The sequence below is a fragment of the Malania oleifera genome, chromosome 5 (assembly GCF_029873635.1).
Source record: "Malania oleifera isolate guangnan ecotype guangnan chromosome 5, ASM2987363v1, whole genome shotgun sequence".
Classification (NCBI taxonomy): Eukaryota; Viridiplantae; Streptophyta; class Magnoliopsida; order Santalales; family Ximeniaceae; genus Malania; species Malania oleifera.
This window is the reverse complement of record NC_080421.1, coordinates 104,151,886-104,175,945: the sequence shown is the minus strand read 5'-3', so window position 1 is coordinate 104,175,945 and position 24,060 is coordinate 104,151,886. Positions and strand designations below refer to the sequence as shown.

General features: G+C 35.8%; 1 protein-coding gene across 2 annotated transcripts; it reads left to right on the top strand.

Annotated features, from left to right (window-relative positions):
- The first annotated feature begins 1,622 nt into the window (after positions 1–1,622).
- LOC131155266 (fumarate hydratase 1, mitochondrial) lies at positions 1,623–23,238 on the top strand. Of its 2 annotated transcripts, XM_058108294.1 has the most exons (18): positions 1,623–1,858; positions 1,962–2,131; positions 3,863–3,980; positions 5,226–5,375; positions 9,112–9,222; positions 9,365–9,448; positions 11,561–11,659; positions 11,784–11,834; positions 11,923–11,972; positions 20,255–20,336; positions 20,489–20,583; positions 20,666–20,732; positions 20,864–20,914; positions 21,192–21,287; positions 21,901–21,999; positions 22,108–22,137; positions 22,219–22,284; positions 22,851–23,238. In XM_058108294.1, exons 2-18 carry the CDS (start codon positions 1,980–1,982, stop codon positions 22,935–22,937), a joined length of 1,488 nt encoding a protein of 495 aa, XP_057964277.1. In that variant the 5' UTR covers positions 1,623–1,858; positions 1,962–1,979; the 3' UTR covers positions 22,938–23,238. The 2 variants fall into 2 exon arrangements, with proteins under 2 accessions (XP_057964277.1, XP_057964278.1); XM_058108295.1 differs by lacking the exon at positions 9,365–9,448.
- Positions 23,239–24,060: the final 822 nt, after the last annotated feature.

Below are 24,060 nucleotides of genomic sequence, written 5' to 3'. Positions count from 1 at the left end.
TGGAATTGGTGCAACCCCTCATGTCCACAAGACACTTAGTGCGGGGCTCTGCACTGGCGTTTAAAGGAAAAAGTTGCGCCCCTTCTACCATCAATTGGTTTTAGGAGAACCGGAAGCGCTTGATCTTGACAAGGTTCATTAGTGATTGTTTAACATCACAAATACAAAAAAAATCTCCAATTGCTTAAATAAACTTAAGCAAAAAATCCAAGGACCAATAACCTTGACAAGGAAAGAGTTATTTTAAGTTGGCAATGCCCAGGTACGTTAGGTTCAATTTAATTGAGGCATCTAAGCCCTTTTAAAGTTTCCATGGAAGTGAGCCTGATATAAGGACATGAGCCTAGTTTGTGGGGATAATCTAATATAAATGGGTACAAGCATAATATATAGGCATGAGCCTTATATAACATGAGCTTAGTCTATATGCATAAGCCTAGTATGGGCATGAGCTCAGTATGTGAGCATGATTTTGGTATGTGCATGAGCCTAGTATGGGTATAAGCTTCGCCCTATACCACAAATATATAGGCATGGACTTGAAACCCAATGTATAAGCATAAACCCAGTATGACATGAGTTCTGTGTACGAGCATGATTGAGCTTGGCATGGGCATAAGCCTAGTATGGCATGAGCCCGATATATTAGCATGAGCTCAATCTATCAGCCTAAAGTTGGAACAAGCACGAGTTTAGTATGGGAACCAACTCACTATATAAGCATGAACTCGATAAATGTGCATATGCTCGATATGGGTATGAATCCAATATATGGGCATGAGCTTGGTATATAAGCATAAGCCCAATATAGGCACATAAGCCTAGCATGACACAATCCCTATGTACAAGCATGAACTTGGCAGGGGCATGGGTATGGGCATAAGCCTAATATGACATAAGTTCGATATATGAGCATGAGGCCAATATATAGGTGTAAGCCTAATATGAATATAAGTTTAAAATAATAGGAAACAAATAAGAAAATTGCTCTTGAGACCTAAGATCCTTTTAGGTCCAAGAGGCAAATGTCAAAAGGAAAATAGCTTAATAATTGTTGAATGACCCAAAGGGCACTCCTAAACCCATAAAGGTAGTCAAATTGTTTATTATAGATGTGAAAACTTCACATAAATGTTCAGGAGTAACTTTCTCATAAAATTAATGATAACTCGCCTGAAATAAACTTATAAAAAGAATATTAAAGGATAGGGAAGGTAGATATTCTCCTACCTAAACTACACGTAATTTCAATTATATCATTTTTCCCACCAACTTTAACACTAGAGAAGGTTTTTGAGCCTCTCAATATCTTTCAAGCTTTTGTTTTACTCTATGATTGTAGTTATAGTGAATAATTATTGGTACGTCTAAGTTTCACATGACTAGTTTTTGTATTGCATAAAAAATAGCCCAAGTCATTTATTATATGAGATTTTGGTAAAAAACTTAATATTTTTACGTTAGGTTTCAAATTTGATTAGAGAAATTTTATAAAGTGCAAAAATTGGAGATGGCCTATTTTTTTATGGTTTGTAAAAAGAGAGCATCATCAGAGTCATCCTGTTTGTGGTTCGTTATGGATTTGCCATTTTTCCCCGCGCAGACCGTAAACGAAACGGGTAAAACCCGAAGCCCGAGAGACCATTCAGGAGAATGGCGGCGTCACGTGCCATGGGCTGCCTCTGTTCCCCCAATATTTTTGTTTTTGCTTTGACACTTCGCCCTAACATCGTCCTTTTCTTTTCCCTCTGTCATGCACACAGCCTCCGAGCTAGCCTGCTGCATCACCTACGCATTCTTCTTCGATCACACTTCAACCTCAGCTCCACAGATCATTGCATCTCAAAATTTGCCCTAGGTTTCATCTCTCTCTCTCTCTCTCTCTCTCTCTAGTATGCGTATGTTAATCAGTCGATGTATGTGTGGTGTAGACTATGATTGTGTTGTGTTGAATTTTGCAGGAGTAGGTAGAACGGGAAATGGCGATATATCTTGCATCTCGTCGCCTATCGGGTGGATCGACGACCTCACCGCTGCTTGGGGCGTTGCGTTTTACATATTTGAGATGCTACTCGACGTCCTTCAGAGAGGAAAGGGATACATTTGGACCAATTCGTGTCCCCTCTGACAAGTTCGTTTTCTTCCTTATGTGTGTCTTCATTTTATTTTCTAATTAGAGGATAGTTTCACTCTGGTACTTCAATTTTTGGTGTTCTTCCTCTGTTCCTTTTTTTTTTTCCCTCTCATTTTGTTTTTAATGCCATTGAAATTTTAAGTAGATTTATCGAAGATTTACAAGTTCCTTTCAATCAATCTGTATTGGACGTGGAATCATTTTTGGCACCTTTACCTTATGCTTGGCTTTTGCTTTGCTTTGTTTGTCATTTTATCCTTTAATTGCTGCCTGCTTTTGAATTTGTTCATCTCTGGTTCCTATGTGATACTGAATATGTACCAAAGTGTAAAGTATACAAGAGAATTTGTTTCGCTTAATTATGTTATTGGATGTGATATGGGGACCATACTTTTTATTTTCTACTTAGGGGTTCCAGGCTCAGATCCTCCTAGGCTTCCTTTGGAACCTGGAATGGGAATAGGAATTTTAGTCTAGTCCTGGGAATGGTGCACTCTTGCTCTTCTGTTTGGATTTTTAAGTAAGAATTAGAATTATTACAATGCGTAAGGTATTTTCGCCTTTTGGTATTGAAATAAACTGGCAATATTGCCTTTTAGGAGCATAAAAACTCATTTTTTGTACATGGATTGCCATTCCTTCATGCCCCTTGGGTTTCACAATTGAGAATTTCAAGAATGGTATTGGAAACCAGCTGTAATGGTTGGGACCTAATTCTCAACAGGTTCCAAAGCAAGTCTCATTCCTGTGGATTGATTCCCGCATAACCAAACATGGATTTGGTTCTAGTTCTTTAAACCTTACCTTATGATCTTATATCGTTCAATATATCCTTGTCAAAGAATTGCAATCAGAGAAGACTTCCCTATAAAGACAATTCAATGCTTTATTTCCATCTGAAAAGGTTTAAAAAAAAAGAACAATTCAATGTGTTGTCACACAAATTACTCAGCTATCTTTTTTCTTCCATTTTTTTGCAGTTACTGTCTCTCTCTTTCCAAATTAAGTGAATTTTAGAATAAATCATATGATATTTATAATTGCTCATGTATGACTGGAAGATATGGTCACAGGATCCCTTCTCATGAGGAATTAGCATGAACTTTGTAATGAATTCTGAATGGGCATTTTCTGTAGAAAAATTCTAATGCAAGACCATTGGATAAAGCTATTAAAGTGACACGTATGGCTACTTTGATGGGGTCTTCCTCCAAACTGATACAAGAGGAGAGTTTCTTTTTGACCCTTGGCATTCATTAATAACCCGATTCCTTCTTGAACACACTTCCTTTAATCAGAAAGTGTTTTCTACCAGTGGATGCAACATATGAATGAATATGAAAGAAAAAAAGGACAATAGCAGCATGTTTTTTAGCCACATTCAAATTCTAACTATCTTTATACCTTAGCACAATAAAGAAAATATTTTTCTTCGCTTCTTATGTTGTACTTTGCATTATCATCATTGACATGATCCTGTACCAACTGAACTCAAATTGGTGGCTAAATGTCAGCTGCATTCATATGATGGTACAATTTAATTGTATTCTGTGAAGGATGAAGCTGTTCAAATCCTTATATTTCTTCCCTTTCTTACATGATTGAGTGTGTCTTGTAACCAAAAATGTTTATGGGGAGAAACATTATTGCAGTTATTAATTTCAATGATACTCTTTCCATATTTCATTGCAGTAATTATTGTTGTTTGCTGTGACTGATGTTGTTCAGGTTATGGGGGGCTCAAACTCAAAGATCATTACAGAATTTTGATATTGGTGGTGAGCGTGAAAGAATGCCTGAACCAATCATTCGTGCCTTTGGCATCCTTAAAAAGTGTGCTGCCAAGGTTGATTTTTAGTTTTTATCACCATTTGACATGCATGGTGTCACCACGCAATTATTCATTAGCTCCATATCTAAATATTTTGATATGCAATTTTATTATTTAATAAGGATATTTTTTTTTGAATCTTTTTCTTTAGATACTCATACATGCACAACTGCACTAAATAGTAAAGACTGGGATTGTGTTAATATGAGGTGCTAGTTTTGTATTCTACTGGAAGCAGTGAAATACAGTAATTGAATAGTCTACACTTTACTGGATTTAACTTTCTGAAATGTTGTATTACAGGGGCAATAACTTCTTGGTACCCCAATATGTCTAGGGAAAAGATTTAGACATTAGAGCTCATAATCATTAAGATCATTTTATTTTTGAACTTATTTGGACCATAAAGTTTAGATGGAATCTTCACACGTATTTTGACCAAAATAACAATTTTCATGGTGAATCTAATTATGTAATTTATAGTTAGTTGGATGTGGTTTTCAATGTTAGATTGGTAACATTTGTATATTTAAATTTCTGTAGTTGGCTTTTGGTTCACGGAATAAAAAATAGTTCCATGGAATCATATTCTCAGGATTCTCTTTCCTAGGAATAGGATGTTCCTGGGAATATTCTTGTTTGGCTCATGTTGTAAGATTCCTAGGAATGTAATCATGATGCCCATGTTAGTGTTTGCTTCAACATGGGCTGGTAGGCATTTCAAAAATATAACCATTATACCCCTTTTTATAAACAATGTATAACGAATAGTTATACTTTTAGGTAAAAACCTACTAACAAAATGTACCAAATTAAATCCATATCCTAAAATGCACATAATAATCCGATTAATCGAAGTAACGGGGAGAAATGTGGTCTCGTAATTTCAACCATTATGTCGTAGTAATATAATTTTGTTATTGTTATTACAATAACTTATAATTTTAAATATAATAATAGTGTGTAATAATACTAATAATACTATATTTTGGCAATTTAGTCTAAAAAATGGGATGTCAATGTTGTGGGAATCCTTCATTCCTGGAGAATGTGAGATTACCATCACGTCACATTCCAGCCCCAAAACAAGTATAGGAGATGCCAAAAACCAAACTCCAAATTAGTTCTAACTGACACACCTGTCAGGATGGTAAAATTATGTTATTTTAATTAGTGGTTGAATAGCATTAATAGCATGTTCATTATATTCTATTACCTGCTTGGTTCACTGTCTGATGAATGATGTACTGCTTACCACAGGTGAACATGGAGTATGGCCTTGATCCATCAATTGGAAAAGCAATAATGCAAGCTGCCCAAGAAGTGGCAGAGGGAAAACTAAATGATCATTTTCCTCTTGTCATATGGCAGACTGGCAGTGGAACTCAAAGTAACATGAATGCCAATGAGGTTAGCACAGGTTTATGAATTTTCAGGTTGTAATTTGATGTTGCATTAGTTTCTTTGCTGCATGGAGTCTATATGATTGCTGTTTCTCTGGTTTCTCCTAGTTTTTTCTGTCAGCAGGTTCTGAATTCAACGTCATCTTATAATCCTCCATTCTCTGGATGGTTCTTTAGTAAGATGTGGGCTGGGAGAGACTTTGGAATGATTAGCCCATAGGATGTGCTGATTCTCTAGGGTTGACATTTATTACACTGCTTTTGAAATGCGTGGATTATTTTTTTGTAGTTTGGTTTGTTGGTCAGAATAACTGAAGAGCTTCAATTGTGACCTGATTAGAACTCAACTCTTAATGTCCTAGAGGAGTTACTGCATTGGACAGGGATGTTCATCCACTTTGCTGATTTTTGGTTGGGAGTTCTGTAAATGGAAATGTGTATTAATTTAGTCCTGCTTCTTCTGCTGTGCAAAACTGAAAGTTGGTAGATACCTGTTAGCATCCTCCTCAGATGCCATTGTGGCCTTCATCTTAGAACATGACAATCTTCTCTCTCATTTCTACTTGAAAATTTTGCTTTCATTGTTGTGTTTTGTCATAGTGATATGCTTTTTATAGAAGCATACAATCAAACTTCACAAATAGCAATTAGGCTGGAGGCTGCACTAGGTTGCTTTTGTTTCTGGCACTTGAGTAAGGAGGTGACTCGTGATGTTTCAAGGATGAAACTTTTTGTTCCCTACTCTGTGCCACACACGCACACACAACATAGACAGAGATGCCAAAGAGAAGAAGGGAGGGGGGGGGGGTGAGTTGATTGGGTGGCTACTCTGGTAAATTAGAGAAGAAAGAAACTTCAATATGTTGGTTAAAGTATTCTTGCAATTTATCCATATGACCAACAAGTTCTCCAGCTTTCTGTGTGGTTTATGGTTGATGCATATTTTTTTTCTTTCTATTTGAATGAATTGTTATGTCATTAGAAAATAAGGAGAGGACTTGAGAATGTTTCAAGGACAAGACATATTGTTTCCTCCCCTCCCCCCTGAAACTCACGAGCAGAGAGAGAGAGTGAGTAAGTGGGAGGGAGGGAGTTTTCTTACTGTTATCTGACTGCCAATTTCTCAGGCTTCCTGATGCAGTTTTTTGTCTTTTATTTTTAAAATTTTTTTGAAGCATTCCTGTAATGTAGGGTGATGTCAGGTTATGTTACATGTCTGAATTCTCAAATGTGAAACTGTACACTTTACTTCCAAGTTCCAACTTTGAATGGGTAAAATTAAGTGCCAATCTGTATAGCATATTGAATGTGTGTGTGTCTATATATATATATATATAGCAGCCTGATGCACAAAACTCCGTGTATGCAGGGTCTGGGGAAGGGGCAGTCCTCTATGGGTCTATAGCTGCAGCCTTACCTTGCATTCTTCAAGGTTTCCCTTTGTACAGCATATTGAATGAGTTTTTTATTTTTATTTTCAAAGCATCCATATGCACAAGATTAGAACTTTCATAATCAAAACACCCCTTCTTAGGGTGTGTTTGTTTCGCAGGATAAATTTTACCCTATACTTGCATCATTTGGAACAGCAATAAGTCATGCAGGCTAGTTGTTCAAAAGACTAATATACCCTTAACAAGAAATTCATAATTTTTAGAAAATTATGTTTGTTCTTTGTTTTGAGTTTCAAACTTGAACAAGAAATTCATAAATTGAAGAATAAACACACACACACATAATTCTTCATTGTCATCTCTTCCTCTTCAATGTCTTTTCCAAAAAAAAAAAAAAAAATACTATTTTTGTTTTCATTTGATTTTAGATCCCAAATAAGCTTTAAAAGTTACAAACAAACAAAAGAAAAATGAAAATTCATTTCCTATGCACTGTGCTTCTTTTTGCAAACAAATGCTTGGTTCTAATTTAAAATTAAACAAGATATTTGAAAAAAAATAATAATAAAGTGGGGGTGGGGAGGAAAATTTGCCCACCACTGCAACCCATGTTAGCAAAGAAGAAGAGAAAGAGGAGATGATGATTAGAAGAAGAGTAAAACAGCGAAAGGGAGGCTGTGCCTTCCAGCAATAATTTAAAACCAAACAGGAGGGGAAAATCTATGTCTGGAAACCAAGATGTGATCAATTGGAAATTGCCAAGATCAGATCTTATAATTGCAAGAGAAAGGGGGGAAAAGAGGAGAAAAGAGGGAGAGATCTATGTTCACAGACCGAGATGAGATCAATTGGAAATTGTGAAGATCAGATCTTATAATTGCAAGAGAAAGGGTGAAAAAGAGGAGAAAAGAGGGAGAAAGAGAAGATAGAGAGGGATCATGATGTAGAAGAAGCTTGCTGGATAGCAGTTGGAGAGGGGCTGTGTCACAACCCTCTTGCTCCGTTTTTGCAAAGTGCATTTTTGAGAAGGTGAGGATGGAGATTTTTTTTTGGCTGGTAATAGGAACCCTTAGTATGTGTTTATTTCTCAAGGCTGGATGGAATTGTATAGAATTGGACTACATTCGCTGTGCCCTATCATATGTTTGGTCTGCCATCTATAAGAGTCATGAGGCAAGCTAAGGGCGTGATTTTTTATTTTATTTCTATGTACAACAGCATGGTCGCATGTGTCTTAGCCTTTGCTGGCCTTTTTTTTGATGGTGAGGGGAGGCAAGGTTGGAGGTGAGGTTGGAGGTGTGATGAGCTCCGAGGACACCCAACCATTGTCTCATTTCAGCTGCACCAAAGATTGACTATGGAAGCGTAGCTAGGCTTATCTTGCTGTAGTGTCATGATCTCACATTGGAGGTGTACTAGGGAAATCACTCTGATGAGGACATAAGAGATTGGATGGGAGAGCCCATCACAACCCCACATCGGATATGTACTAGGGAGATCTTGGACTTATAAGGATAGTTTGGGCTCCAATTATGTGAGGTGTCTTTTATAGAACAAACCCGTGAGGCTAGTGAGCCAAAAGCGGACAATATCTCATCAGAGTTGGACCCACGACTATTACATTTGGCATTAGAGCCACCCTCGGGGTACTATCATGTGAATGGATCCACCCTAGGTATACTATCATGTTAGTAAATCCTACACAGAGGTGTAAGCCACTCTAACAAGGACATTAGAGATCGGATGAGAAAGCCTGTCACGGTCTCACATCGGGTGTGTATTAAGGAGATAACTCTAATGAAGACGTCAGAGATCGAATGGGAGAGTCTGTCATGGTCCCACATCGGATGTGTACTAGGGAGATTTTAAGCTTAAAAGGATGGTTTGGGCTCCAACTATATGAGGCGCCTTTTATAGGACGAACGCATGAGGCTAGTGAGCCAAAGTGAACAATACCTCATTGGAGTTGGGTCCAAGACCATTACATTTAGCCTGTGCAATAAACACACTCTCATTTGTTAGCCAAGCTGGCTAATTGGGGCATTGAGGAGGAGTAGGAACCAGCCAGCTCTATACCCACAAACAGTATAAGCACCCCCACCCCTCCTCTTTTCCTATCTTATCTTTTGCTTCTAGAGCACCAAAAACGGGCTATGTGAAACCTGTCTAGGTCTATACCCTTCTGATTATAATTCTTCCTTAAATGCATTTGCTTTTTTAAGAAGTGTGTGCTGTCTAACTATTGGTTCACTTTAGAGGTAGAAAATTTAAGACTGTCATCTTTTCATCATGTTTGCTCATTGTTGTGATTTTATTTAAATTTTGTTTCATATTTGCAAACTGTTCTAGGTCATTGCAAATAGAGCGGCTGAGATTCTTGGTCATAAGCGTGGTGAGAAGTTTGTGCATCCAAATGACCATGTGAACAGATCACAATCTTCTAATGACACTTTCCCAACTGTAAGCTTCCTATTTCCTTTAAAGACCTTGCTCACTGGTAAACTTACATGTTACTTAGTTTTGTTCATTTGCATCCAGCTTATATAGGAAATTTATTATGATTTTAGGTAAACTGCTTAACAAATGGTATGTCTTTGTCCAGGTAATGCACATTGCTGCTGCAATGGAAATAAACTCAAGATTAATACCAAACTTGAAGCATTTACAAACTATGCTTAATACAAAGGTTGAATAATTTTACGTATCATCATCCTTACATTGAAATTACTTTTTCGTAGGAGCCATACATCAGATATGACTGATAATTGGGAATTTATATTGTGATGGACTGCATGCTAACAAGTATTTGTGGGATTGAGTTGTAACCTGTGCAAACAATTTTTTTTTTTTTTTTGAGTTGGATAAAAAAGAACTTTATTAAGAAAGATTGTACAAAGAGGATGAAGAATCATCATAAAAGAAAAAAGAAACAAAAGAAGCTGTTACAAAAAGAATCCAAGACAGTCCAATAAGCCAGTCAATCATGATAAATATCAGCAGATGCCGCATTGCCAAAAACACTTTGTAGTGAACACCTACATGGAAGCTCAAAACAGAATCCTATCCCAAGCCAAATCCATTGGAGACCCATGATCTTGAAAAATCTGGACATTTCTCTCAGACCAAATTACCCAAATAACAGGAAAAATATAACACCACCACAAAATCCTGAAATTTTTTACACCTGCCAAAACCTCTAAAATCGACCATCAAGAAAGCCGTCAGAGTGAGGACAAAGCTAGCACTCTCGCAACAAACCAAATATAGATTGTTCCATAAACACCAAGCTATGTTCAGTGTTGAAATAAATGAGCGTGTTCCTGATTAACAGCCCTTGTAAACTGATTTATGATCTGTTTCTTTGAAAATTTGATGCTTGTTCATTATGCAGCTTCATTAACAAACTTCCAGAACAATATTCAGCTCTCATAAAACTGATTTTTCAAGTGCATAATTTTCTTTTTATCAGAAATTTCTTAATTCATGTCAAGTTTCGTGCATTAGTTGCATGGCATCCTTACATTATGTTTATGAGATTGACAATCATGTGTTTCATAAAGTAAGTTGATTGTTTCATAAATTCTTTTGATGTTCTAGATGTACACAAGTTGTCATATTATATTCATATCTCCCTCAATTTTAATGTGATGCTGATAATTTAGGGGTCATTTGGTATCATTGTCAAAAAACAAAGAAACGAAAACCAAAAATTAGAAATAGAGACTAAAAACTAGAAACTAGCAACCTGTTTGGTTAACATTTATAAAACTAATGCAAATTAAAAACTTTGATGAAAAAATGCTCATTTTCATATTTAAATCAAAATATTATAAAAATATGATTAAAATAATAAAATTACAAATAATACACATTAAAAATTGTTACAATAAAAATAAAATTTAGTATAATTATTTTACTTAATTGTTCTACTTTCAAAATTTACTTTACAATAAAAATTTTATTGGACATGACAATTGAAAAATAGTAAAAGTATTTTGTAATTGGATTTATTATTATTATTTGAAATTTATGTATATTTTCCTTTTAATTATATTTAAATTCATATGATCATTTCTTTTTTTATTTTAATTTTAAAGTGTATAAAATGAATAATTTAATCCAAAAAAACCATTTTTGGATATTAAAATTTTTGCAACAAGTTGCCAAAACAGCTAAAAACCATAAAATCTTGTTTTTAATTTTTTGGCAAACAATTGAAAACCGACAATAGAAATAGACGCGTTTTTATAATCTGTTTTTTCACTGTAGAGAAATAGAAACAAAAATCATAAAACAACAATGATACCAAACAGACCCTATGTTTTCTTAAGCTTTGGGAAGGGATTTCATCTGAGTCAGGTCTGATAATCCTTTCAAATGATTTGTGGTTAGTTGAAAAAGCAGAGTCACCAGGCAGTTGAGATTTGAGCTTAAATGTGATTTTTTTGTTAAATAGTTTTGACGGAATATGGAGAATAAGATACTACTGTGATGACATATTGTTAGCTGTTCCTTTAACTATTATATTGAATCTTTATAATTGGATTATTTTCCCCAGATTGGTCATGATTGCTATGATCTTTTGTGTTTGTGTGCAGAATTTTGGCATTTTAATCTTGTTTTTGTTGAGAATTTTAGCATTTTTTTCTTGTCTGTGTTTATTTATGCACAGTTTTTACGATCATGGAAAAAAAAAAAAAAAAACTCAAATAATCTCTCCTGTTGCTGCTGCTGCTGCTGCTGCTGCTAATATGACTCCAACTACTACTAAGACTGCATTTTTTGTTTTTTTTACCAGTCCCTTGAATTTAAAGATATTGTTAAAATTGGGCGTACCCACACTCAAGATGCAACACCTTTGACTCTTGGGCAAGAGTTCAGTGGCTATTCTACACAAGTAAGCGTGCTTTCTTGTTCCATATTGAAGTGTTGCTGACATACTGTCATACAGATTTAGTCACAGTTGTTGCAACCCTGACATCATGCAGAGTGAGACTCCTGAGACTGTTTATTAATTGCAGGTGAAATATGGTATTGACCGAGTTATGTGCTCTCTGCCTCATATGTATCAGGTTGGTTTCTTATCTGAACTGTTGTTTTGTCCTCTCATCATCCCTTCTCCCCTAGAGTTCTAAAATATTAGAGATATTATTTGAGCAGCTTGCACAAGGTGGAACTGCCGTAGGCACTGGACTGAACACAAAAAAAGGGTATGCATTGCTTAAGATTGAAGCAAATTTGCTTATCTATTTTTAATTACTATGGCCCCTGCAATGGTTGTTACATGACCTGGTGCTAAAACAATTTTTTTTTTATTTTTCTCCAACTACATTGACATGCCTAACACTTTCCATACAATGTTTGTTTGATGACCTTTTTGTTAACAGTGTTGCTGATTACTTTAGTTATTTAGTATTATTGTTGTCTGCTATTGCTACAGTAGTAAGCATGAGTTAGTGCGTAAGATATGTAGGTATTTTTGTCATTGTATTAACAACAAATATTCGGTAAGGATTCATATCATAGTGATCTGACAAATTTTACGCTGACTGTCAGCTATCTAACGCAACCCTCCTCCTTTACCTGGGCTTGGGACTGGTTGTGTGTGAAAAAATAGAAGGAAATGCCTATCATTATGCTTAGGTCTTCATGTACACAATACTCTTAACATGGTATTAGAGCATGGTATTGAGACCTAACTCTGAGTGCCGTAACCACTGTCAAACCGAAGCCTAAAACCCTAAATCCTCTGCATGTCTACCATTGTAGGAGAATTAGTAGCACCATCATAGGCCTGAAAACCAGCCAGTTACTGCCAGAGGAGATAGTAGTTGCCAGAAATTCTCATTACATTGACAATTCAGGAGCACTAAAATCCCTTTAGATCCTTGCAAGACCAACACTATAGCCAACCGTAGGCACTGTTGATCTGCCAATGCTAAAATCCCATCGCCGGAGCTTCCCTCACACTCTAGATGAAAGCTGGTGGGGCTGATCCATGTGGCAGCACTCGAAGCTTCATACAACCATGTTTTTGGCTTGAATTGATCCTCTATTGAGTTTTTTGTGATTAATTTTTGTCCAAAGATTTCACCTTTTAGTTGTTCCATGTGTGGCACTCTGAGAATGATTGTGGTATTGGTAGAGGTTGCCTGTTGATGTTTACTAAATTCCTTGGGCTTAAAACAATGGTATGTTGCTGTGTTTATGATTTTTTTTGGTTGTTTATCTTGTTCGTTGTATGTTTATGATGTGCTTTAGTGGTTTAGGTTGTGTGTGCTGTGATGGAGGTCGTAAATCCCAAAAGTATGTTTCTCTTCTCAATCACTTGTTCGTAATTGTCTCAAAAAAAGGGAGTATTCAAGGTTCCTTATCAGGAATTTCAACAAGCATTCTCATTATAATGCATCTTTTTCTTAGAAAAATAATCCTACAGCTTGCATGTCATCCAACATCCCTCCCACTAGTCCTTTGGTCATCAATTCTGATGCCATTGACCATATGATATGTGTAAGAAGCTTTTTTTTTTTTTTTTTTCTTGCCCTACGCCATTATGAAATCCTACCGCAAGTTACCCATGGGTCCACCCCTATTTTAAGGGGAGTTACACTTGATGGGTGCACTGCTTCATTTAACGGGATATGAACAATAAATCCTACTCTCTCAAATCTCTTTTTCTTACATTGTATATTTGATCCTCCTTCAACCTCATGTTTGTGAGTAACATTAAAAGGTCGCCAAATTCTCTAAATTGTTTGTAACCTTCTAATTGTATTGTTATTTAGGATCTAAAATGAGGAAGACAATTGGCATAGGATGTGAGGTTGATGGACTTTACTACTTTGAGTTGCCCTCTCCTATTGCCTATACCTGCGCCCACTTGTAATCCACCATCACTTTGATAATCTTTTGTTGGACACATTAAAACAACTAGTTTGAGGTTGATGGACTTACTAGTTTGAGAGTTGCTCTTTCCTCCTATTTGTTGATGGACTTACTAGTTTGAGAGTTGCTCTTTCCTCCTATTGCGTGCACTTACGCTACTTCAAATCCACCATTTTCTTGGTCATCCTTCATTAGACAAATAAAACAGCTAGTTCCTACTTTGAGTTTCGTATCTAACCTTGAGTGTGAGTCTTGTTAGTTGGGAAAGCACCATCATGTTTCCTTTGCTTCCCAAGTCAATAAACGGGCTATTAGCCCTTTCATATTAGTTCATTTAGATGGTTGGGATCCTAGTCACATCGTATCAAAGTTGTGTTCTAATATGCTCTTGAGATGACTCATCTTTTTTTATTGAAAGATTGTTCTAAGCTATTTAGTATCTTTTGTGCCTTCTGATTGATGTTCCAAGATACTTAGCAGTCATAATGCTAAGGAGTCTTTCAGTTTCCAGATCACTACCCATGTGACTAACTTTGCTATGACCATCACCTTGTGCCCATATTCACAATAGAACAAAGTCGAACAAAGGAAAAACATGCATATTCTCAATGTCACTCATACTCTATTGTATGAAATCAATATCCCCAAAATTTTCTAGATCAATGTCATGTTCACTGCTTATTGTGTCATCACTAAAATGCCATCCTTGTCCTTGGTGGTGCAATACATATTTAGTTCTTTTCCCAAAGGATCTTTTGTTCTCACTTCCTCCTCATATATTGATTGTATCTTTTTGTCCTTTAGTTAAGTCCACGAGCAAATAAGTTGGATCCTTATGCCATCAAACATATTTTTCTATGCTACTTCTAGACCCAAAAGGGATATTAATGTTATAGCCGTACTTTATGTCAATTGTTTGTCTCAATGCATTTTACATTTGTTGAATCTTACACCATACTATTCTAATTGTTTGAGCACTTTTGACCATGAGTCTCTTCCTTTGCCTAGTCTTCCAAATCCTAACCTATTGTCTATATCCAAACCTCTTGCATCTTCATCTTGTCCTTATCACTTGAACCATCCTAATTTGCAAATGTACCCATGATAGTGACTCAAGATAGGAGAGCCTCTATCAATGTCTACTTCTATGCCTTTAGTTTTCTTGCTTGATCTTATTTCAGAAGATGTTAATTTTCCTATTGCTATTTGAAAGGGAAACACCTATTCCCAACATTTATTTTCTAATTTTGTTTGTTATGATTTATTATTGTCATTATAGCGTTGTTTTGTTAGTACTCTATCAAATGTTGCTCTTATGAATTTTGTCTATAAGGCGTTATCCTGTTCAGGGTGAAGAACTACAATGGTAGAAGAGATGTGTGCGCTATAGGATAATAACCCTTGGGAACTAGTACCTCTTTCATAAGTCTGTGGTTTGATTGTTGCTAGGTGCATACTGTGAAGGTAAATTCTAACGGTTCTGTGGCTCGTTTGAAAGCATGCTTTGTCACTAAAGGTTATATACTCAGGTATACAGTTTGGTTGTTCTAACACATTCTTCCTGGTCGCCAAACTTGCCTCACTTCATTCATTTCCCTAGCCACCATTTGTCATTGGCCTCTACATCCGTTAAATGTGAAGAATGCCTTCTTACATGATGATCTTCAAGAGGAGGTCTATGTGGAAGAACACCTCATGGAGAGTTAGGATTAGTGTGTTGGCTGAATTAATCCTTGTATGGTCTAAATTAGTCTCTTAAAGCATGGGTTTGTCCGTTCAATGCCGTGGAGGGCATTTGTTTAATCTGAATGACCTTTGAACACAGATTATGTATGAATTGGTTGTCTAAATAAGTGAACTGATTACACATTAGAGTGTTTGGCAGCAACTTTTAATTTTGTTAATATTTCTTTGATAGAATCAGACATGGAAACATGTTTGAATCAAATTCAGATGTCTCTTTTCCAAGTGTATCCTTTATAATATATAAAATAAAAAAAATACAAAAAAATCAATACCCAAGTGATTAAAATTAATAAATTTTATTTTGAACAATAATAATCTATATTATTTTTATTTATAATTATTAAATATATGATAATAAGATATTATTTATGTTAAATTAAGAACTTTAGCTTATATAATTGCTCATTGATTTTATCAAATATTTATACTCTTAGGCATTGAGAAGGTTAAAATTGAAAAACAACACATATTCAAAAATTAGATACCAAACAGTTAAAATAATTCAGATTTTAGTGACCGATTCAAGTTTAATTCAGATCTGCACAAAAATCATATTTGAATTCAGTGTTCAACACTTAACACTTAATTTTATCAAATGTCCCCATAGTACTTAGAGTTTGGTCGTCAACAACATGTGGTAGATCACTCTGTTCTATGTATTTTTCTCATTGTGTGCATGTGGATGATATTTTGATTACTAGTATTGATCAAGGTATCCAAAGCTTGAAGCATTTTGGATAGGCTAAATCTCAAACCAAATTTAGGACCGTTGAAATACTTCTAGGGTATAGAAGTATTCAAATCTTGTATTGGGACTAATTTATCACAAAGAAAGTATATTCTAGGCCTTTTAGATGAAACTAGGCTATTGAGATCCAAACTTGTTGATGCACCAATCGATCCTAAAGCTTAAATAGTGCCCAATGTTGGTGATTTGTTAGCCGACTGTAGACAATACCCAAGGCTTGTTAGAAAATTGAACTATCTCATGGTTACTTGATCAAATATATCTTTTGCGATAAGTGTTGCGAGGCAGTTTCTTGATTCTCAAGAACAAGTCCCTGAATCTAGTCATTCATATCTTGAGATACCTTAAAGGTGCTCGCCGGATAGGTCTGTTATATTAGGATCGGTGTCATACTCACTATTAAGGATATGTGGATAGGTCTATTATATTAGGATCGGTGTCATACTCACTATTAATGATATGTGGATTGGGTTGTGGTACCTTTCAACTAAAGATCCACGTTTGTTATTTTGTTTTTGTTGGTGGTAACTTTGTATCCTAGTAGAGTAAGAAACAAGTTGTGGTGGCCCAAAATCGGACCATGGTCCATATTACATGTGAGCTTGTTTGGCTAAAGAACATGTTGGAAGAACTTGGTTTTCCCCATTCTCCACCTATGGAGTTGATGTTGATAGTCAAACTGCTATAAATATTGCCTCCAACCTAGACTTCCACGAGTGCATAAAACATATGAAGTTGATTGTCACTTTGTTTGGGAGAAACTTGTGCTAAAACTTATTACAACCACTCATGTGAAGTCTAAATCCCAATCATTTATTCACTAAAGCCTTGGGAGGGTGCTCATGTTAAATCCATTTGTAGCACGCTAGGAGCATGCTATCTATACTCCAGTTTGAAAAAGAGGGGGGGGGGGGGTGTGACTTTTTATTTTAGTTATTTAGCATTATTGTTGTGTTATTGCTGTCAATGCTGTGTGATTAAGCATTCGTTAGTAAGGGTATTGTGGTCATTGAATGTACTTGACATATATTATAATAGAGGGAGAGGCGTGGCCTATCATTAGGTCTTCCAATTCACATAATACTCTTGACACGTAGTTTTCCTTGGTTACCTAGAATACAATGTGTTTCTGGCTGTGGTATGAGAATGGGAATGGCGTACACCACTTAAGAGGTACTTAGTCCTTTGGGTGGGGGGTAGGCTTAGTTGATATGCCATTTTGGGTCACGGTACACTAGAACCACTTATTTGGGTCAATTAGTAGATATGTTCTCTCGATTGGCGGTAAGTTTTGAACTGTTTTCTTAGGGTGGAATGTAGAAAATGGAAAAACTTCCCTTTTATTCTTGCTCAATTAAACTAATAAATTATTAACAAACAACAATTAAATTATATAAATTATTAATTAACAAAAAAATTAATTTATTTCTTTTAATGTAGATTAATGTCTTAATTTTAAATAAAATATTACACTACTAAGTGAGGTAAGTTGTTGGACATTTTAAAACAAACAAATCAATATAAAAAAATTTAAAATTTCTAATTAGGAGCTGTACTTACCCATACAAAGAAAAAGTAATTGTGAGCTGTACTCAATTATGACATGTCAATGACTACTATGTTCCTTCTTTTCTCACAAAAATAAGGGGGGGGGGGGTATGTATATTCCTTGGCAATTCAAGCATCTCTATCTCTCTATCTCTCTTTCTCTCCCCCCAACCTGTTCAAATCCATCCACCATTGCAGCAGCAGGAAACCGGCGTCACCCAGCAGCAGGAAGCCCTCACCTGTACCGTCAAGGGCTTCGCAGCCCTCTTCTCTCACCACCACAGGCTTATACCTCTTCTCTCACCATTGCATGCTTCACAATAACAGGAAGCCCTCTTCTCCCACTGCCGTTTGCTTCACAGCAGCAGTTTTATGGCAGCGATTTCTCATCTAGCATCTCTTTGATTGTTCTACAATTCAATGTTCTAGCACAGCTTGAACTTGAACTTCAACAAATATTTGCAATTTTTCTTACCATTTGTTTTGAAGTTTCTGAATATTCTCGAATGATATTTATTTTAAAATGGTTCACAGATCCGGATCGCCCCTTGGCTACTTGGATCTTGACCCCAATCGATCCGGGACACCATCGACTCTCAGATTGGCACGTGCAGTCTGGATCCCAATTGGGTGGCACACTAGTGGAGTGCAAACAAGCCGAGGCAAGCCCAGTCTGATCAAGCTTGTTTATTAAATTTTTAACCGAGCTCAAGCCAAGCTCAGACCAAGAAAATATACTTGCTCAAGCTTGTCTATTATGCAAATGAATGAGCTCACATGCTCTTACTCAACCAATCTACCAAAATGCTCAGTAATGGTTTGGCTCTTTTGGAACCTCACTCTAAGAGGCAAGAGATTTTGTTAGGAAAAAAGGGTCGAAAGGGGCTGTCCTCTTACTAATATTGCCTTGGAGTTTTTTCGCCCCACCAAACTAGCCTATTAGCCTTGGGCATTGGCCCTTTCACTAAATTTAGGTTGAGTTTGAGCTAAATAATCCTATGCCCAAATAGTCCTTTTAAGCCCACTACAATCTATCAATCCTAATTAGATTTTATTAAACTCACCATAAATGATCCTAATCCAAGCCCCTATTAAATGAGCCCAAAGGCCTCAAACCGAGCCTATAATTAAGCCGCTCACAAGCGGAGTCTATTCACGTTCAAGTTCGGCCTGTTTATTAACAAGCTGCAAGTTGGGTTTGAGAAGTAAGCAATGAACAAGCCTAAATGAGCTCTTACCGAACTAAACTCCCCATGCACTCTTGAGCAGCTTGGTTTGTTTGCAGCCCTAGGGACTGCCTAGGTAACTTCCTTGTACTTGGATGAATGTTAGGTATGGTCACACATGTAGTATGACTAGTGTCTACTGATCCACATATCTTATACTTTGTTATTCAATGAACGAAACAATATGAGACTTTGTGGTGTTTGGCATCATATTAGTATAGCATGTTTGGTGTTGCATGGTGGGTGGATGTCTATTACCAAGGCTTAATGATTATTGGATGATGTTTTTGTTGTTGATGTTTTTCTTTTAAAATAAATTTGTTGAAAAAATTCTTATATTTATTAAATAAAAACTGTTTATTCCATAATGATTGTACTGTGATTTTTGCATTACCTTCTAACTGTTGAAATTTGTACCTGGTTATACTGCCTTTAGAGGGAGATTGACAATCAGAGTATTAATTGTTGGGGTTCATTTTTAGCTTGGTTGCTTTCCATCAATCAAGGATCTGTTGATATCTCATTTGGTTCCTTGGGGAATATTATTTGCAAATATTTTGTAGGTTGATGAAACTATAAGGTAGTTGATGATGTAGTCATGGAAAGGAATCAAAGGGTTGACAATTGCTAGAAATATTTAATGGATTGAAATTTAAGATTGCCAATCTGTTTTAGTGATTGTTAAAATTGATGGCCAAGAATCAATTCACTAGTTTAAGTTGTTGCTCGTATTATTTAGACAGGTAGGCTAGAATAGGATGTGTCAGATTGCATCTCAAACTGAAACTACATATTGATCCCTATCATATGATTTCATTTGATCATTCATTATGTATGAGGATGACCAAGTAAAGATGCATTCTTTGAATAAAATGTACTCATGGAAGATATGATGCAAATGAATGGCTAAACTACAATGTAGGACTCCAAATCACATATTAAAATCTGGGAGCAACATTTAGGTAATTTGAATGAAGAGCAGCCAATCAAGCGGTTGTGCATTTACAAAGAATACTAGTGATGGAACAAACAGATAGAAATGAATTAGTGCCAATTGAAGGTTCAAATAAGGGGAGAAGGACGAGAAAATGTAAGGAGTTCAAAATTGGTCAATGTATCATGATTTAAAAATTTAGATGACCAGTATATTATTGGAATTGAGGACTAGGGTTTTGATTTAAAGGTCAATTAATGAATAAGGTACTCTCAATTTTATTTTTCAATATTATTATTATTTTGAATTAGAATGAATGAAAGCATGTAGTCCCTGCATGTTAAAAGTTGAGGTCTAGTTGATGTTTACTTGCACTGAAAGTGGAATTCTTTGAGTTTCTTGCAGGTTTGATGTAAAGATTGCTGCAGCGGTAGCAGAAGACACAAACTTGCCATTTGTTACAGCAGAAAACAAGTTTGAAGCACTGGTTAATCTCTAATCCTGAAGTATCTTTTCGTTATGTTGATACTAGGAGAGCATGATGCTGACATAGTTCAATTGTAGGCCAAATGCTGCATTCTATCTTGAAGCATTATTGCAAAATAGCTTCTTAACTTAAATATCTCCTTTTTTCCCTAGGCTGCACATGATGCTTTTGTTGAATCCAGTGGTGCCCTGAACACTATTGCTGCTTCGCTCATGAAGATCGCAAATGACATACGCTTCTTAGGGAGGTAAAAATATGCTTGTTTGATGGCTATATTTTATTTTAATTTTTGCTCTTCTTTTGAGGTTTTTAGTGTTTTCCTTGTTCAGTGGTCCACGTTGCGGCCTTGGCGAGCTCATTCTTCCTGAAAATGAGCCAGGCAGCAGTATTATGCCTGTGAGATTCTTGTCTTATTCTCATGCATGATTTTAAGACTTATTATTTTCACTCTGAACGATTATTTTTTTAAGTAGAATTTTTTCCCATTGCTATAATTGTCCAATTTAATTACAGGTGTTTTGTTTCAGGGCAAGGTTAACCCCACTCAGTGTGAAGCTCTTACAATGGTCTGTGCTCAGGTAATGTATATTCCATTTCAGTAAGATATCTTTTTGGATAAATTATCAGCTGGCAGTTATTAATGTTTGAAAGCTGTGATGGTACTGTTACATAATCTCTCTTTGATCAGAGTTTACATTATTGCCTCTTCAATGAGTGGGTTTTTGTTGGTGAGATTATCAGCAGAAACCCTTTCTTTGCAGAAACACCAAAGAAGAAATTTCTGCATAGTTCTGCTTTATTCAAATATCCATTTTGTTGTGGTTTGACTTATTTGCATTTTTTTTTCCCTTGCAGGTTATGGGAAACCATGTGGCCATTACAGTAGGTGGATCAAATGGCCATTTTGAGCTGAATGTTTTCAAGCCTATGATTGCCAATGGTCTTCTGCATGTATGTCTCATTGACTTATTTTATTATTTTATCTGCAATGAACAAACCTAGTGCTTATTGTGTGTCAAAGAACTTAAGGCCCTGTTCACTTGTCGAAAATAGCTCTATTTTCCATTTCCAATTTTCAAAATAATTTCACAAATGCTACCTTGTTTTCCCATTCCCCATATTTGTATGGTAAAGTTGGAATATGTCGGTTATTTATTTATTTATTTTGTAGATTTCCTATAGAAATCTTGGAACACTGAAAAATAAGGTGGCCTTTTTTGTAATTATTTAAAAATTTAGGAATGGAAAAATGAAAACTATTTTCCATAACTAAACAGGCCTTAAGTTTTTTTTAGCAAGTACCAAATTTATTGAATATTTCTTGTCCTAACGTTGCTCACTAGCAATGCCTGATTGGGAAAATTCAGACTTGGTTCAGATAGTTTAGTGGAGCAAATTGCCCTTCTCATGCCCATAAATTTTATTTCTAAGCTGGAAAAAAAATTTATTTTTGTCTACTCAAAATCTGTTAAAATTATCTAATGTCATGAAATCTATGGTGTGCCTAATTTCTAAATAAACACGATTCATGACTCAACTTTTCTTTATGAAACTATGCTGGCAGTCAGTGAGATTGTTGGGAGATGCATCTGCTTCCTTTGAAAAGAACTGTGTGAGGGGGATTCAAGCCAATAAGGAAAGGATTTCGAAGTTGCTGCACGAAGTAAGTTGATCCTCGATACATTAAAGTTGAATTGTGCATCTTATATTAAAGTTGTAAACTTATTGATCATATTTTGTTGCTATTGTGACAATTGGCATGGCCCGGCAGTCACTAATGCTCGTTACATCTTTGAATCCTGTAAGTTTTTGCTTCTGTTCTTTTTCACCTCTTAAAATACCTATGCACTGAATAATAACTTAAATGTTTCTTAAATGTCAGAAAATTGGTTATGACAATGCTGCCGCTGTTGCGAAGAAGGCCCACAAGGAAGGAACTACCTTGAAGGTGAGGTTTCCCTCTCTGATGTATGAGAACTTTGTTTTGATTTGGTAGTTTGGGTCTTAATTTCTGATTTCTCCTGTACTCCTGATTTATTCTGGTTACATATCTTCCTAGCGATGCCATCACTGAGACATTAAGGATTTATTTGGATCAAGAATTTTGCTTGGAGAAAGGAAAGGAAAAGAAAATAAGAATGAAATTTATTTTCCACTATATTTTTTCTCTATCAAATACCATTTTAAATGAAAAACTGTTCTAATATTATTAAAAATTAAGAAAAACAAAATATTAAGTATATGTAAAATTAAAAGTTTATTTATTGATTTGATATATATATATATATATATATTTTCACTTTCCTTAATGCAAACATGAAAAAGTGGAATCCTCTTAATGTTTCTTTCCTTAATAATTTTTCAAGTTCTAAGCCAGCAGTAATGCATAGAGAGGAACTTGTAAGTTGCATCATGAAATTACGTTGGAAGACTGCATTAGGAAGGGAAAAGAAAATGTATTGAAAACTAGTTGATTCATGTAATCGTATTGTGTTTTTGGATTTAATTCTGCAGGATGCCGCATTAAATCTCGGAGTGCTGTCCAGCGAAGAATTTGACCAGCACGTGGTGCCTGAGAAAATGATTGGTCCGACTAACTGATTGCCTACGGAAGGAATTCCAAGCTCCTGTAAGCCCTGATTTCAGCAGCATCAATTGCTGAAACAATATTTTCTTCACCCACCGGATTGGAATTTAAGTGTCCAGTGTTAATTTCATTTTTTGGGAACACAATTTCTTGAGGTTTCATCAATGACACTGTCATTGATCATTGCGGTCGACGAGGGAGAACGCCCCTTCATTTTTTTCTGTAATTGTAATGGAAATGGAGATTAGAAGAAAACAGAGAGTCAGAATAAAAATAAATATACATCTCAGGCAGTATGCTGATCTTGATATTTAATTCATGCATTTTCATTTTGTGTGTGTTGATGCGAATGCGCAGCGGAAGAAATCACGCTATTGAATCCTGAACAAGCAATGCAAGCACTCAATGATGAATACACGGAAACAAACAATCACTCACATAGACAATAAACGAAAGTAATAATAAAAAACACAAGATTTATGTGGTTTGACAATGTGCTTACGTCTATGAGAGTAGTAATTGAATTTTTACTATCACAATGTCATGCTTACATAAAGGGTTACAAAATAATGTATATAAACAAATCCTTATGCATAAGTCTTAGAACTTATCTAAATTACTCTTGTAACAATCTTCAAAGAAATCCTTCAAAACTCTCAATCTATTGATCACTCGATTCAAATTCCGTGACTTGCACCGAACGAAATCATTGACGGTTTAATGCTGAGAGCTATTCTTGCTATAGACTAAAATCGTCAACGATTTTAGGGAAACCGTCGATGGTTTGATACCGAGAGCGAATCGTCAATTTGATCCTGCAACTAGTATTTTTTTTTCTTTGCATCACTAAGTTTTTCTCGGTGCATGTGTTCCACTCAAATATGAGTCACGCCTCCAAAAATCTTCACCTTGGTGAATATTTACCACCTAGGAGAAAATCCAAAGCATATCCACTACTCCACGCAAGATAGTAGATTGGGATCGTCTCTCGTCTAACACCTAGAAACGTTGATCAAGTCCAAGCAACGCTTGAACTTGTCCATTGTGACAAGCTTAATCAACATATCAGCTGCATTTGTCAGACGTGTGAATCTTTTCAAGTAGAAATTCACTTGAAGCAATCAGTTCTTTGATTTT